This window comes from Monodelphis domestica, chromosome 3 (assembly GCF_027887165.1).
Source record: "Monodelphis domestica isolate mMonDom1 chromosome 3, mMonDom1.pri, whole genome shotgun sequence".
In the NCBI taxonomy this organism is placed as follows: Eukaryota; Metazoa; Chordata; class Mammalia; order Didelphimorphia; family Didelphidae; genus Monodelphis; species Monodelphis domestica.
This window is the reverse complement of record NC_077229.1, coordinates 20252597-20266080: the sequence shown is the minus strand read 5'-3', so window position 1 is coordinate 20266080 and position 13484 is coordinate 20252597. Positions and strand designations below refer to the sequence as shown.

The following is a 13484-nucleotide window of genomic DNA, read 5'->3' as shown; positions in this document are numbered from 1 at the left end:
CTTATAACATACTTTGCAGAACTTCTTTCCTTTTGCTTTAAATCCTTGCCCCACCTACCTTTCCTATTACTTTAGAGGGCAGCACCATACCTCCAGTTGCTCAAGCTTATAACCCAGGAACTATCCTGGACTCATCACTGTCTCACTCTCCACATCCAAGCCATCAGTAAGGCCTGTCATGTTCACCTAGGCAGCCTCACCCCTCTGATCCTGCCCTGTGGCTGTCCCCCATGCCTGAGTCAATAGAGATAAGCTATAGAAAACCCTGAAACCTGTAGAAAAACACATGAAGTAGAGACAGTGGGCTTCCCATGATCCTCACAACAAACCATTGAGTTGAATAGTACCAGCTTTTGCACCTCCATTTTACAGATAAGAAAACTGAGTCTCAGGGATGTAAGGTCTTTTGCCCAGTGCCACTGAGGGGCAGAAGCAGACCCTGAATCTAGATGTTTTGGCTGCAAGAATAAAGTCTTTACCCCTTAATGATGGGGAGTAGAGAATTTTGGAGGGAGGAGGGTAGAGAAGCAAGATGGGTGGTGGTGGTCATTAGATATGTGACAGGGGCTTCCAGAGCTATGTAAGGTTTACCCAGCAATCTTTTGGACAACTCTTCTGAGGGAAGCTACACGAGGGCTGTAATTCTTATTTTATAAATGATAAAACTCCATCTCAGAGAAGGGAAATGACTCTGCCAAGGTCACAAGGCAGAGATGATCTTCCCAATTTGGCTGAAGGTGGAAGGGGAGGGGGTGGTATCCCATGGCAGAACCCAGCTGTTTCCTCGTTGGCTGAGCCCTGACAGGTGGGCTTCATTAACATTAGCCTCCTTCTTATGGAAGGAGGCTGGGCCTCCACGACAGGTTCCTTTCCCTTACTATGGCTCCTGGGAGGGAGTGTCTGGGATCCAGGCTGCTGCTTATATTAGGTAAGCCCCTTGAGTTGACCCTGGGGGTTGGATGGTGTTGGGGGTGTCTCCTGGTACTGGTGTAGCTTCTCTCCTAAGACTGCCACTGGTTGTTGGGTCTTTTCTTCATTTGTTTTTTCACAACAGCTGGGGAGGAATCAGGGCTGGAGGGAACTGTAAAAATAAGATGATGGGAGACCTTCATGGTGAGCAGAGAAATCATAGGGCCAGAGGTCTGCAGATTCCTCACTTGAATCTGAGACCCTGAATTGAAAAACCCTCACATTTTTATAGTTTCCTGTCAGCCCTCCAAACCCCCCCCCCAAAAAAAAAGGTCACCAGGAGGTCTTGGAGACCATTTCCTGACCTCCTGGTCTTCATGACCTTTGGAGGACCTTCTGGTCCTCCGTAACTTCTTCCGTGAATTGGTTTGATGTAACATACATTATATAAAAAGGACTCACATACTTGGGATGAACATAGTAACTTACTTCTGATTAGTATAGTTACACACTTAAGAGACTGTAACGATACACCCACACTGGAGATTAGAACCCTGGGACTCCATTCGTAATTTGGTTACATCCCAAACTCTTGCCTGGGACTCCATTCTTACTCCTGATCGTACAGTTACAAGGTATCGAACTCCGAGGGATTCTGAAGCTAGTCCAAATGAGGGGCAGCATCATTCAAGCTCCTTCTTCCAAAAAGGTGCCTAAAAAGTGTGTGTGTATGGTATAGACATGTTATTATACATTATGTGTTAATACATTATATGTTATAATAACACCAGGCCCTGTGAGGGGAGGGGATTGGCCTAGATGGCCTTTTAAGGCCCCTTCTGCAAATTCTGTCCTTGGATGTGTTAACCCAGGGGACCTAATGCCTGGTCCCTGGCACTGGACACATAGCTCTAGAAGGCTCTTAAGAAATATTGGCTTAGATCTCTTTGGAGATGCACCCTTCATGGGGTCAGTCTGCTACTCTGGGCAAAGCAGTCACCTTTGACCCTATCTCCAGCCTATCATCGACATGTGGGGTCCAAAGGTCCCCCCACCAATGCTTTGTGATGGACTTATCTTCTTCTCTTTGCAGTGGTTGTGACTCAGGGGAAGGGGTACCCCCTCAACTTCTCCCTGAAGGTTCTCGATGGTGAGTGTTGGGATGGATTGAACCCAGAAGTGCAGTGGATGTGGGGTACACTGAGGCAGGACTGTCATGAGGATGTGTATGACCAGTCAGTCACTAAGGATTTTAAGTGCCTACTGTGTGCAAGCCACAAATATGATCCTTCCTTCAAAGAGCTCACATCCGAGTGAGGAGAGGACATCCATATAACTAGAGCTAGGCAAGATATATGATGTGTGAGTGGAAAGTAACCTGGGAGGGGAGAGCCATGGCAGGGGAAGCCAGGGAGTGGAGGAGAGCATTTAGGCATGGAGGACAGTCAGTAAAAAGGTACAGACACAAGAGATAAGTGTCTCATGTGAAGAAGAGCAAGGAAACCTGTGGAGAATTCAGTATATGCAGAGATGAGTAAAGTGTAAAAAAAGATTGGTAAGAGAGGAAGAGCTTAGAATGCCAAACAAATGATTTTATCTTTGATCCTACAAGTAACATATTTTGTGTGTATTAAAAATATCTTATATTTGATCCTATAAGTAATATATTTTATATATATTATATTTGAACCTATAAGTAATAGGGAGCCACTGGAATTCAATGAGTAGGTGAGGTTAACATAGTAGGACCTAAATTAAAAAAACAAAACAAAACCTCTTACTGTCATAGTAACAGTTCTAAGGCCAAAAGGCAAGGACTAGGCAAATGAGGTTAAATGACTTGCTCAGGGTCACACAGCTAGGGAGTATCTGAGGCCAGATTTGAACCCAGGTTCCTCTCAACTCTAGGTCTGGCTCTCTGTCTATTGAACTACCCAGCTGTTCCCAGACCCTGGGTTTTTAAAAGATCCCTTTGATGGCTGAGTGAAGGATGGATTGGAGTGGGGAGAGACTGGAGGCTGTAGATTCCCCAGCAATGGGGGGAGTGAGTAAGAATGAGGAATCAGGTTTTAAGATGGGGTGTCTGGGAAGGTAGCAGCATCCTCAACAGTAATAGGGGAGTGAGGAAGAGGGAGAAAAAAATACAAGTTTCATTGTGGACTAGATGGGACATCGAGGTGGAGACCTTCAGGGACAGTTAGAGATGTGGGACTGGAGATCAGGAGAGAGATTGGGGCTGGATCTATGGATCTGAGCATTGTCTTCTTGAAGATGATCACTGAACTCGTAGATGCTGATCAGGTAGCACCTGAAATAGCAGAGAGGAAGAGACGGAACCTTGAGAGATAGCGTTAGTGGGCTGCACACAGATAAAGATCCAGCAAGAGACTGAGAAGGAGCGGTCAGAGAAGTAGGAGGAAAAGCAGGGTCATGGAAACCTCGAGGAGAGAGTAATCAATAGGGTCAAAGGCCATAGAGAGTTCAAGGAGAATGGGGATTGAGAAAAGGTCATCGGATTAGGCAATTAAGACATCACTGCTAGCTTTGGAGAGAGCAGTTTTGGTGGAATGAGAGGTCAGAAGTCAAATTGTATTGAATTAAGAAGAAAGAGAAGAGGAGGTGGAGACACCCATTATCGATGGCATTTTTAAGAAGTTTAGCTGAGGAGGGGAGCAATATGGAATGGCAGCTAGTGGGGATGGGAGGGAGGATCAATTGAATTTTTTTTAAGGATGGGGGAGACATGCGCATGTTGGAAGCCAGCAGACAGGGAGAAGTTGAAGATTATAGGGAATGTGGGGATGATAGAGGGGGAAATCTGCTGGAGAAGATAAGATCTGGGATCCAGAGTACATGGGCTTTGACTGCCATAAGGAGAAGGGGCAGCTGTTTATGTCAGACAGAGGCCAAAGTGGAGATGGTGGGAGGAGGATGTGGAAATGGGGGAGAAGGAGTTCTTGGTGGGGTTTGAAGTTAGGCTAAATTAGGTAGGGGGAGCTATAGGAGATTTTTTGGGGGGGGAGGAATAAAATGGTTTGGAAAATTTGCTGTGGTGAATGGGAGAGTGAATTCTTTAGGGAGTTATAGAACAGTTGCCTAGCAGCAGTGAGAGCCCAGTTGACGTTGTGGAGCATAAATTTGTAGTGGATCCAGTCACCATGGTCTTGTGACATTCTCTGAGCCGATTCAACAGCATGTGAATAGAAGCAAAGACGTTGGATGATGGGAGTGATCCAAGGCTGGGGTTTGGCAGAACTTGAGGTTAGGAGCTGATAAGTCACGAGAAAAGGAACTTTAGAGTTGACCTGAGCATTAAAGGATCAAGATGAGGAGAGGGGAATACAGTCAGTTCAGTGATTGATATCCTGGGGAAGAACCAAAGGGTGGCAGGGTTGGAGGTCAGAGTGAGGATGAAGAATAGCAGAAGGGGTCACAAAGGAGAAAGATGGAATAATAAAGGGTTGACATCAAAGTTTCTGAAGGTGGAAGTTGTGGAGCCCCTGGGGGTGATGGCAAAGGTATGGCCATCTTTTCAGGTAGTGGATGGAGAGTAGAGGAGTGGGTTATGGGAATTGGGAAGAGAAGATGCTGAAATCATCTACTCTAAAGGCCAGAGTTGGGCTGGAGAGAGAGTATGAGCCAGGCAGTGACCTCCCTGAGGAAGGAAGGAGAGGAGGGCTTGGTCCATAATGACCCTAAACAGCGATAGGCTGACCTCTTCCATCATGACCCTTTGATGGCTCCCATGGCTGATTACAGCAGCTCTGATGGGACCCTTTTTCCCTGCTGATGATTTTGAAGAATGGTGTAGTGCAGGCAGAACTGGAAACATCTTTGAGAGGCCATAGAGTACAGCTGCCTCATTTTACAAATGGGGCAACTGAGGCCCAAGAAGGGGAAGCAAATTGTTTAAGGTCACACAGGAGCTAAGTGGCTTTTAAATCTAGGTCCTCTGGCCCTCACTAGAGCACTGCGTCTTGGTACCAGTGTTGACTTGCCCTCCCATCTTCTTATCCCAGGTCCCACGGAGCCGGTCAAAGTAGGCTCCCTACTAACCCTGGAAGCTCGAGTGGAGCCTGTTCCTGGCCATGCCCTGAAAATCTATGTGGACAAGTGCTTCGGGATGCAGACCAGAGTGCTGGGCCAGAGCCAAAGGATGCAGTCCCTTGTCTTCAATCAGGGGTCAGTGGGGACGTCACCAGGAGGGATAGAGTCGGCCCCTTGGCCTCCTTGCTTATTTATCTGAGTTTGGTCTGAGAATGAGGTGGGGTTGTGTTAAGGCAAAAGACCTGAGTTTGAATCCTGGCTCTGTCACTAATTGTGTGACTGTGGGCAAGTCACTTAACACTGTGTCTTCTTGGTTTTGTCATCTGTAAAATGAGAGAGTTGGACTACCTGGAAGCTTTCAGCACTAAACCTATGAGCTGTGAACAAAGTCGTTTCTTCTCTGGTTTTCTCCTCTGTAAAATGGGGATTGTAAAATTTGCACTAACATTACTAGGTGGTAAATGGGACAAAGTATTAAGCCTGAGAGTCAGGAAGACCTGAGTCCAAATCTAGCCTCAGACATTTCCATGCTGTGTGATCCTGGGCCAGTCATTTCACTTTTTTCTGCCTCAGTTTCCTCATCTATAAAATGGGGACAATAATAGCAACAACTTCCAGCATTGGTGTAAGGATCAAATGAGATATTAAGTATTTTGCAAACCTTAAAGCAGAAGTTAAATATCGGCTTTTTTTGTTGTTATTATTTCTTTGGAAGAGCCCATAAAGTCTCTGATGGACACGTTGGCAGCCCATTCTGAAGCCCTCTCAAACTTCACATAGCTAAAAACAGAAACTACTAACCTTCCCTCTTTCCAGACTCTCAACTATTGTCAAGAGCATCACCAGCCTTCCCAAGCTCCCCAGTTCCCAGCTCAGTGCTATCTTCCGCCTTCCTCTCTCCCAATCCCCACATCCAGTCTGTTCTCAGATCTTGCCATTCCTGTCTTCCACCATTTCTCGCATTCGAGCCTTCCCCTCTCCTCCCTCGGCCATGATCTTGGCCCAGGCCCTCCCTTGGCTCTCTCCCCTCCTCTTTCCAATCCATCCTCTTCTCAGCTGCCAAAGTGACTTCTTCCTGGAGCACACATCTGGCCCTGCTAACCCTCCACTCCTTAAACTCTAGGAGCTCCCACTTAATTGTAGGATCTGGATCGAAAGGAAGATCTTTTAGGGTTTTTGTTTTCAACTTAGTTTCTGAATTAGTGATAACTCTAAGAAAGGAGGTGAGGGCAAGGCAAATGGATTAAGTAACTTGCCTAGGTCACACAGCCAGTAAGTGTGCATTGCTGGATTTGAACTCGGGAAGGGAAGGCTTCCTGATTCCAAGCCCAGTGCTCTATCCACTGTGCCACCTAGCTGTCCTAAGCTATAAGAGAGAGTTCTAAGAAATGCCAGTCATTGTTATGAGGGGGCAGGGAAGCACACATTCATTCAGTTCCAACTATTTGTCAGACATTCTGCTAAGTGCTGGAAAGGGTTGATTCCCAGAACATTGGAGCCAGAGGGGACGGTCTGAGACCTTCCTGCTTGTGGAATTGGAGATGGAGGGGGCTTTAGAGGTCACTTAGTCTCAACCTCTGATTTTCCATTTGAGCAAGCTGGTCCTCCCAGGGAGGTTAGATAACAGGAAGTAAATGGCAGAACCCAGATTTGAACCGACACCCTATGCTTTCAAAGCAAGGGAAGATGTCTCGCTGTATGCATCATGCCAGACCCAGAAGGCTTTCTCAGGTTTCTCTCCTATCTCTCCAGGTGCCTCCTTGGACGGGTGGAGCCGTTGCCATCCTGGTTGCGCCAAGACAATGAGACGTTGTGGTTCACTGTCCCAGCCTTTATGTTGAGTGACAGGAACAAGGAGGAGAAGGTGGGGTGGTGACACGCCTCCATGGCAGAGCAGATTGGGGTTCAGGGACGCCTGGTATACCTACCTAGTGGGGACCTTTCCAGAGCCACTGGGCAGGAGGCTCTCACTTGGCTTCCCTCCCAGGTCCATGGCTCAGACTAAGTCCTCTATTTTAGAATTAGAATTAGAAGCCCTCTATTTTGGATTGGGGGTGGGGTGGAGGGTCATGGCAATGTTCTAGACCTATGAGAGAAAGGCCCAACCAATGTGCTGAGGGAGACTGGTAGTAATAAACTGAGACAGGAAGACACCCAAGGCTCTAGGTTCAGCTAGGCTGTTGCCTACAAGTGTGACTTTGGGCAAGTCCCCTCACTTTTCTGGAGCTCTGTCTCCCTCATAAACAAGAATACCATCTAGTTGGCTTTTTTTAAACCCTTACCTTCTGTCTTAGAATCAGTACTGTGTATTGGTTCAAGGCAGAAGAGTGGTAAGGGCTACGCAATGGAGTCAAGTGTGACTTGCCCAGGGTCACACAGCCAGGAAGTATCTGAGGTCAAATTTGAACCCAGGACCTCCTGTCTCTAGGCCTGGCTCTCAATATGCTGAACCACCCAGCTGCCCCCTCTAGTTGACTTCTAAGGTCCCTTCTTGTCCTCCCAGTCTGAACTGCTCCATGGGTATGAGCTAGAACACACAGAACTTAGAAATGAGGAAGAAGTTTGTTACCTCCAATGAAGCAGGAGTCTTCGTGCCTGGTGAACGGGTTAAGGAGTCTCTAGATGGTCTCTGCTTCCAGGTGTATATTGCCTGCTGGCTGCTGGTTTGGAGTCAGAAGAAGGTGGTGGAACCCGGCCGGAAAATGTGTTACTACAATTCCCTCTCCTCCAGGTTAGTGCTTTCTCAGAGACCTTCTAGCCTGTCTTGGCCGGGATCCCCTTTAAATGAGGCTGGAAGCCTGGACAAAGGGAAGAATAGATCCTGGGCTTCTCCAGAGAGCCCCCAAACCAGGCTGGAAGAAACCACAACAGCCATTTTTCCTATCAAAGTCTCTGGTTTTAGATGTCTCTTCCTTGAGGACATGGCAACTGTGTCTGTCTGTAAAGGGGAGCTGGGATGAGGACTGTGCCTGCCTCCTTCCACCGGGGCTGGTGCAGATTGTGACTTTTCCTTGTGAATTCTACTCACACGGGCTGGGGGGCCAGGGTGAGGTGGACAAAGCCCAGGCTGCCTGGTTTAAAGAATCCTATTGGCTGAAGGAAGAAGGAGCTGAGCTGTTGGGTTTTTAGACCAGGACAAGGATCCTGAATCCATGTAGCTAAGAAATCTTTAAAAAAACCCACAAATATGGGGGCAGCTGGGTAGCTCAATGGATTGAGAGCTTGGTCTAGAGACAGGAGGTCCTAGGTTCAAATCTGGCCTTAGATACTTCCCAGCTGGGTGACCTTGGGCAAGTCACTTTACCCCCATTCCCAGCCTTTTCCCAGGCTGGTAATTTCCCAGGCAGGTAATTCCCAGAATTACCATTCTTCTGCCAAGACAGAAGGTAAGGGTTTAAAAAGAAAACCCACAGACTACTAATGACGCACATAAGAGCTCAGAGCCCCCTGTTGATCTTTGCTTGCCAGACTGGAAACAAGGCTTCCAACCAGTTAGAATTTGGGTAGCCAAATCTCTGCTGGGTTTTTCTTTTACCCATAATCTCTTGGAAAGCCGTGAATTTAGAACAAAATAGAAATTCCTATATTTATCAAGAATATCATCAGTAAATGACAAGCAACTAGTTAGCAAATTGAAAAGAGCAGAGAAATGCTCCATAGTAAGTAGTCCATGCCATTTACACTGAGCAAGAAGACAAGAGGGGGAAATAGAGAATGGGGCCCTTGTTCCAGTAGTTTCTCCAGATGGGCAGAGGTCAGTCATTCCCTGCTGGATGGTTTTTTGATAAGCAGAGACAGGAACCAGCAAGAGGAAACTACTTTAAGAGCTATAACCCTGAGGGCCAGCTTCCCTGGAAAACATCCTTTATTTCCTGCTGCTAACATCTCTGATCCTCATCTATAAAATGGGAATGATAATAGCAATAGGTTCAAATCTGGCCTCAGACACTTCCCAGCTGTGTGACCCTGGGAAAGTCACCTAACCCCCATTCCGTAGCCCTCATGGCTTGTCTGCCTTAGAACCAATACACAGTATTGATTCTAAGATGGAAGGTATAAGGGGTTAGAAAAAATTACTCTGCCCATAGATCTGCCTCCAAAAGATGCTAATTATAATGTCCAGTGTCCCAAGGGCCCTTCCTTCTTTTCTCTCATTATTGCTATGGAGGTAGCATGGTTTAGCAAGAAGGGTGATGGGCACAGAGTCATGAGCCCCGAGTTCAAATTTAACTGGACATAACTTGATGTGTTGTCCCCACCAAATCACTTCTTTGTGGGCCCACTTTCCTCCTCTCTCCTCTGTCAGGTGAGGGGCTTGGCCTGGCAGATGACCGATGTCCTCCTCAGCTTTGACGGTCTGTGTTCTGAGATCTCTCCCAGCTCTGATGTTGTCTGTCCTGGCTTTAATTTGTCTCAGGCCTAGCTGGTACCTCCAGGAGGGCAGCCTTGGGAATTCTGTGTGTCACTGCTGTGAGACTGTCTGTCCGTCATTGGAGAGTTTCCACAGAGGTGAGTAGAGGAGCCTGGGGCACGGCGAGGCATCTTGGGGCCGGATGACCTGAGACTGGATCCCAACTTGGTGACTTTGCCTCTTGGGCCATTGTATTTCCTCATCTGAAAAAGGAGGGCGTTGGCTCACTAAGGCAGGGGATCTGGGTTCAGATCTTGAATTGTGAGCTTACAAGGCAGGTGAGCATTAGGTAAATCCGAATCCCCCTGAATCTTCAGGCAAAAACGAGGATAAAACGACTGGCAGTAACTACTCCAGAGGATGGCTATGGATCTCAAGGGAGAGACTGTATGTGAAGTTACACAATTACATATTACACTGTTGTTCAGTCATGTCCGATTCTCCATGGCCCCATCTGGGGTTTCCTTGGCAAAGATATTCTATATTAATAGCAGCTCGAATTTGGAGAGCTGGTGAAATCTCTTCTTTAAGGACCCTCCCAGCTTTGTGACTGAATACCTTGGAGGCTTCTGGATGTCTTGGGATCTCATCCTAACTTAATCCAGCTTGGGTGGACACTTTTTGGTTTACCAAAGACCTCTTTCAAATATGGCGCCCATCATTGATCGCCATATTCTGCTTGGTTGTTTGTTTTTAAACCCTTGCCTTCTACCTTAGAATCACTACTGTGGATTGGTTCTATGGCAGAAGAGTGGTGAGGGCTAGGCAATGGGGGTGAAGTGACTTGCCCAGGGTCACACAGCTAGGAAGTGTCTGAGGCTAGATTGGAATCTAGAACTTCTCATCTCTAGGTCTAGCTCTCAATCTACTGAGCCACCCAGTTGCCCCCATTCTGGTTGTGTTTTGCCCAGGACCAACTCATCCCCTAAGTCCTGACCATAACTATAATGCAAAATTAAATGTGGGAAGCCAGTCAAGTGATATGAAGGTGATGGGAACTCATGATGAAAAGAGCTCTTCTGCCTTGGGTTTGGGGAAAAATGGAGAAGAATCAAAGAAGACTTACTGGAAGAGGCAGCATCTGAGCTAGTTATAGAAGGTACAGATTATGGTGGGGAGGGGTTCAACAGAATAACATGAGATGTGTTTAGGAAATAGTGACCTGATGGGTGTCATGGAGAGATAGTTGATGTAGGGTTCAAGTTCTACCTCTGCCCTATTTGCTTTGTGACCTGGGGAAATCACTAAGCCTCTTGGTTGGCACCTCAGGTAACCCTCTAAGACTATAATGTAAGAGCAGGTACTGATCCATACTGGTGGGGGAGGGGGTTCTATATTAGGAGTTCCCAAAGAACTGAAAAGTCTGGGCCCAAATATTCCAGTAAGTGCTGGGTCAAAGAATCCAATAAGAAGCAAGTTTGGAAGGGCAGAACAGAATTGGATGGCACACGTAAAACCCAGTGGAATTGTGCATTGGCTACGGGAGGTGGGTAGGAAGGGGGGAGGGAAAGAACATGAATCATGTAACCATGGAAAAGTATTCTTAATCAATAAAATTAAATTTCAAAAAGAACAGAATCAGAAAAAGGAAGGAGTCAGGTTAGGTCGATGTTTTGGCTTCCATTTTGGTCCCTTTGTGATTCTTGGAGTAGCCATTAAGTTCTGTGTTGATCCTCCTGGGAACGTTGGCTGTATTTAAAGGATCCTAAATGAAGGAGATGATATTCTCTTTGTTCTTTGCCCTGGTTAGACCACGCCTGGGCTTCATGTTTAGTTCTGGGCACCATGTTTTTGGAGGGATGTTGACAGCTCTGAGGGCATCGAGGTTGGCAAAGAACCTTGGAAAAAGCTGGGGATGTTTAGTTGGAAGAAGAGAAGACTTAAAGGGTATATGAGAGCTATCTTCAAGTATTTGAAGGGCCATCATGTAGAGAGAGGACTAGGCTTGTTCTGTCCCCTGAGGTCAATTGGAACCAGGAACAATGGCAGGGGGGGTGACTCACAAAATGGCAAGTTTAGGCCTAATATCTAAAAGAAACTTCCTTACAAGGAGAGCTGCCACTTAATGGAATGGCTTGCCCCAAGGGATAAAGGGTCCCCTTCATTGAAGGTCTTAAACAAGGACAACAGAACCATTGCTTGGACATCTTGTGGAGGAGACTCTTGCGTAGGCATCACTTGGATGAGAGGATGCGGAGGCTTTTTCTGAGTCTATGCCTGAAGGCTGATGGATAACTCTTCAAGGATCTGAAGCTTATGCAGCCATCAAGTCCAACAAGAATCCCATTTACAGTAGTACCAACAAATGGCCATCGACTTTTTGCTTGAAGACCTCTAGTGATGGTGAACCTCCCAAAGAGCCCTTATACTATGGTTCCATTCTCATCAGCAAATTTCTCCTTAGGTGAAATCTAAATCTTCCCCTCAGCAACCACTCTCCTCTCCATTGTCCTCAGGTCCTCTTGGAGTTTTTACTTCTCAAGGCTAAACAACTCTATTTCCTTTCATTTATCCTCCGTTGGTCTGAGTTCAAGGCTCTTTGACGTTCTGGTGGCACTTCTTGGGACAGTCTCTATCTAGTTCTCCTAAAACACAATGCCCAAGTCTGACCATGATTTTCTAGGTTGAACTGACCATGGTATTCCAGATGGGTCTGATCAGGTCAGAGGATAGTAGAACTCCCATCTCTTATTCTTGGAAGCTATTCCTTCCTCTCCATGCGGCTGAAGATCTCATCAGCTTGTTTGGCTCTCCCATTATGCCGTTGACTCACACTGAGCTTGCAGTCTACTAATACCCCCAGATCTTCTTCAGATAAATCGATGTTTAACCATTCCTTCACCACCTTGTACTTGTGAAATTGATTTCCTACCTCTGCAGACCTTTCAGGCTGTTCTCATCTCTCTTATGTGGTTCAGTGCAATAGAAGTGGTCTAGGTGTTGGGGTGGGAGAGAGGAGAGTCCTTTGAGAACCTGATTCATGGTAGGTGAGAAGTGCCTGGAGATGAGGGAGCTGGAAATGGAGGGAATGGAGGCACTTCGGCCAGAGGTGCCATATTTAATAGTTAATTCTTTGAAAAAAATGGTTAACATTTTCTCCAGCTCCTCTTTTAACTCTAGACGACCCACAAACCCATAAATGAGGTCCTGATTTGTAGTGAGGGCCAATTTCCAACCTGTATATGATCTCACTGCAAATTTAACAATTGGCTCCCCCGAGCTTATATAGTTAACTCTAGCCCACCTCTGCCTCATATTTGCTATGTGTCCCCAGGGAAATGACTGGAACTCTTGGTTGGTATCCCAGGTAACTCTCTAAGACTATAAAGCAAGAGCAGGTACAGGTCTATGCTGGAAGAGGAGGTTTCTACATTGGGAGTTCCTCATGAAGTAAAAGGCTAGTTTCCATTTGGGGGCTCCCAAGCTGGAGATTCTCCAAGCCTCTCTGAGCCTCAGTCTTCTCATCTGTTAAGTGGGCGTGATATAAGGACATATGAGTTGCCAATGTGACCATCCCTTCATTCTCCCCCAGAGTTCCCAGGTGAAGGGAGAGCCCACATGCTCCTGGTTGGACCCTTGGTCGTGCAGAAGGCTCAGACTTTCTGGTTTGAAGGTAAGCCTGCCGTGGGGACCAGGGCGAGGAGCAGGAACTATGCCTCGGTGGCTGGCAGTCCCTTTAGACCTAGTTCTCCTTGGGCCTGAGCCAGCTGCTTCTGCTCCCTCTCCTCCCTCCACAGACCACTGTACGACCCTGAATGAGCTGATAGTCTCCGGGATGGCCTTCACGGGCAGCTTCGGCATGGTGCTGATGATCGTACTGGCCATCTTGGGCACGCTGGTGGCCTGTGTCCGGCCCATGTGCCGCTGGCCCCGGATGACGTGGGTGAGACCCAGAGAGAGCCCTTTCCAAAGAGAGCTGGTGACTTTTGAGGAGGCCCTGGACAGCCCGGTCAGGGAGGAAGAAGAGAGGCCAGCGGAGGTGGAAAGGGGACAAAGCTGAGGAGCTTCCCTTGCTCTTGAAATAAAGCGCCTTTTAGAATGCTACACCAGCAGCCCTAGTCATTGCACCTGCTACCGCTCCTTGGCCTCTTTGCTCTTCAAGGCCACGACAGAGTTC

The 13484-nt window shown here is 47.2% G+C and overlaps 1 protein-coding gene across 1 annotated transcript; it reads left to right on the top strand.

Annotated features, from left to right (window-relative positions):
* Positions 1–856: 856 nt before the first annotated feature.
* On the top strand, positions 857–13406 carry LOC103100361 (uncharacterized). Its single transcript, XM_056820828.1, has 8 exons — positions 857–928; positions 2003–2059; positions 4929–5091; positions 6709–6820; positions 7596–7687; positions 9374–9465; positions 12900–12980; positions 13105–13406. The coding sequence occupies exons 1-8, from the start codon at positions 880–882 to the stop codon at positions 13365–13367; spliced, it is 909 nt and encodes a 302-aa protein (XP_056676806.1). The 5' UTR covers positions 857–879; the 3' UTR covers positions 13368–13406.
* The last annotated feature ends 78 nt before the right edge of the window (positions 13407–13484 follow it).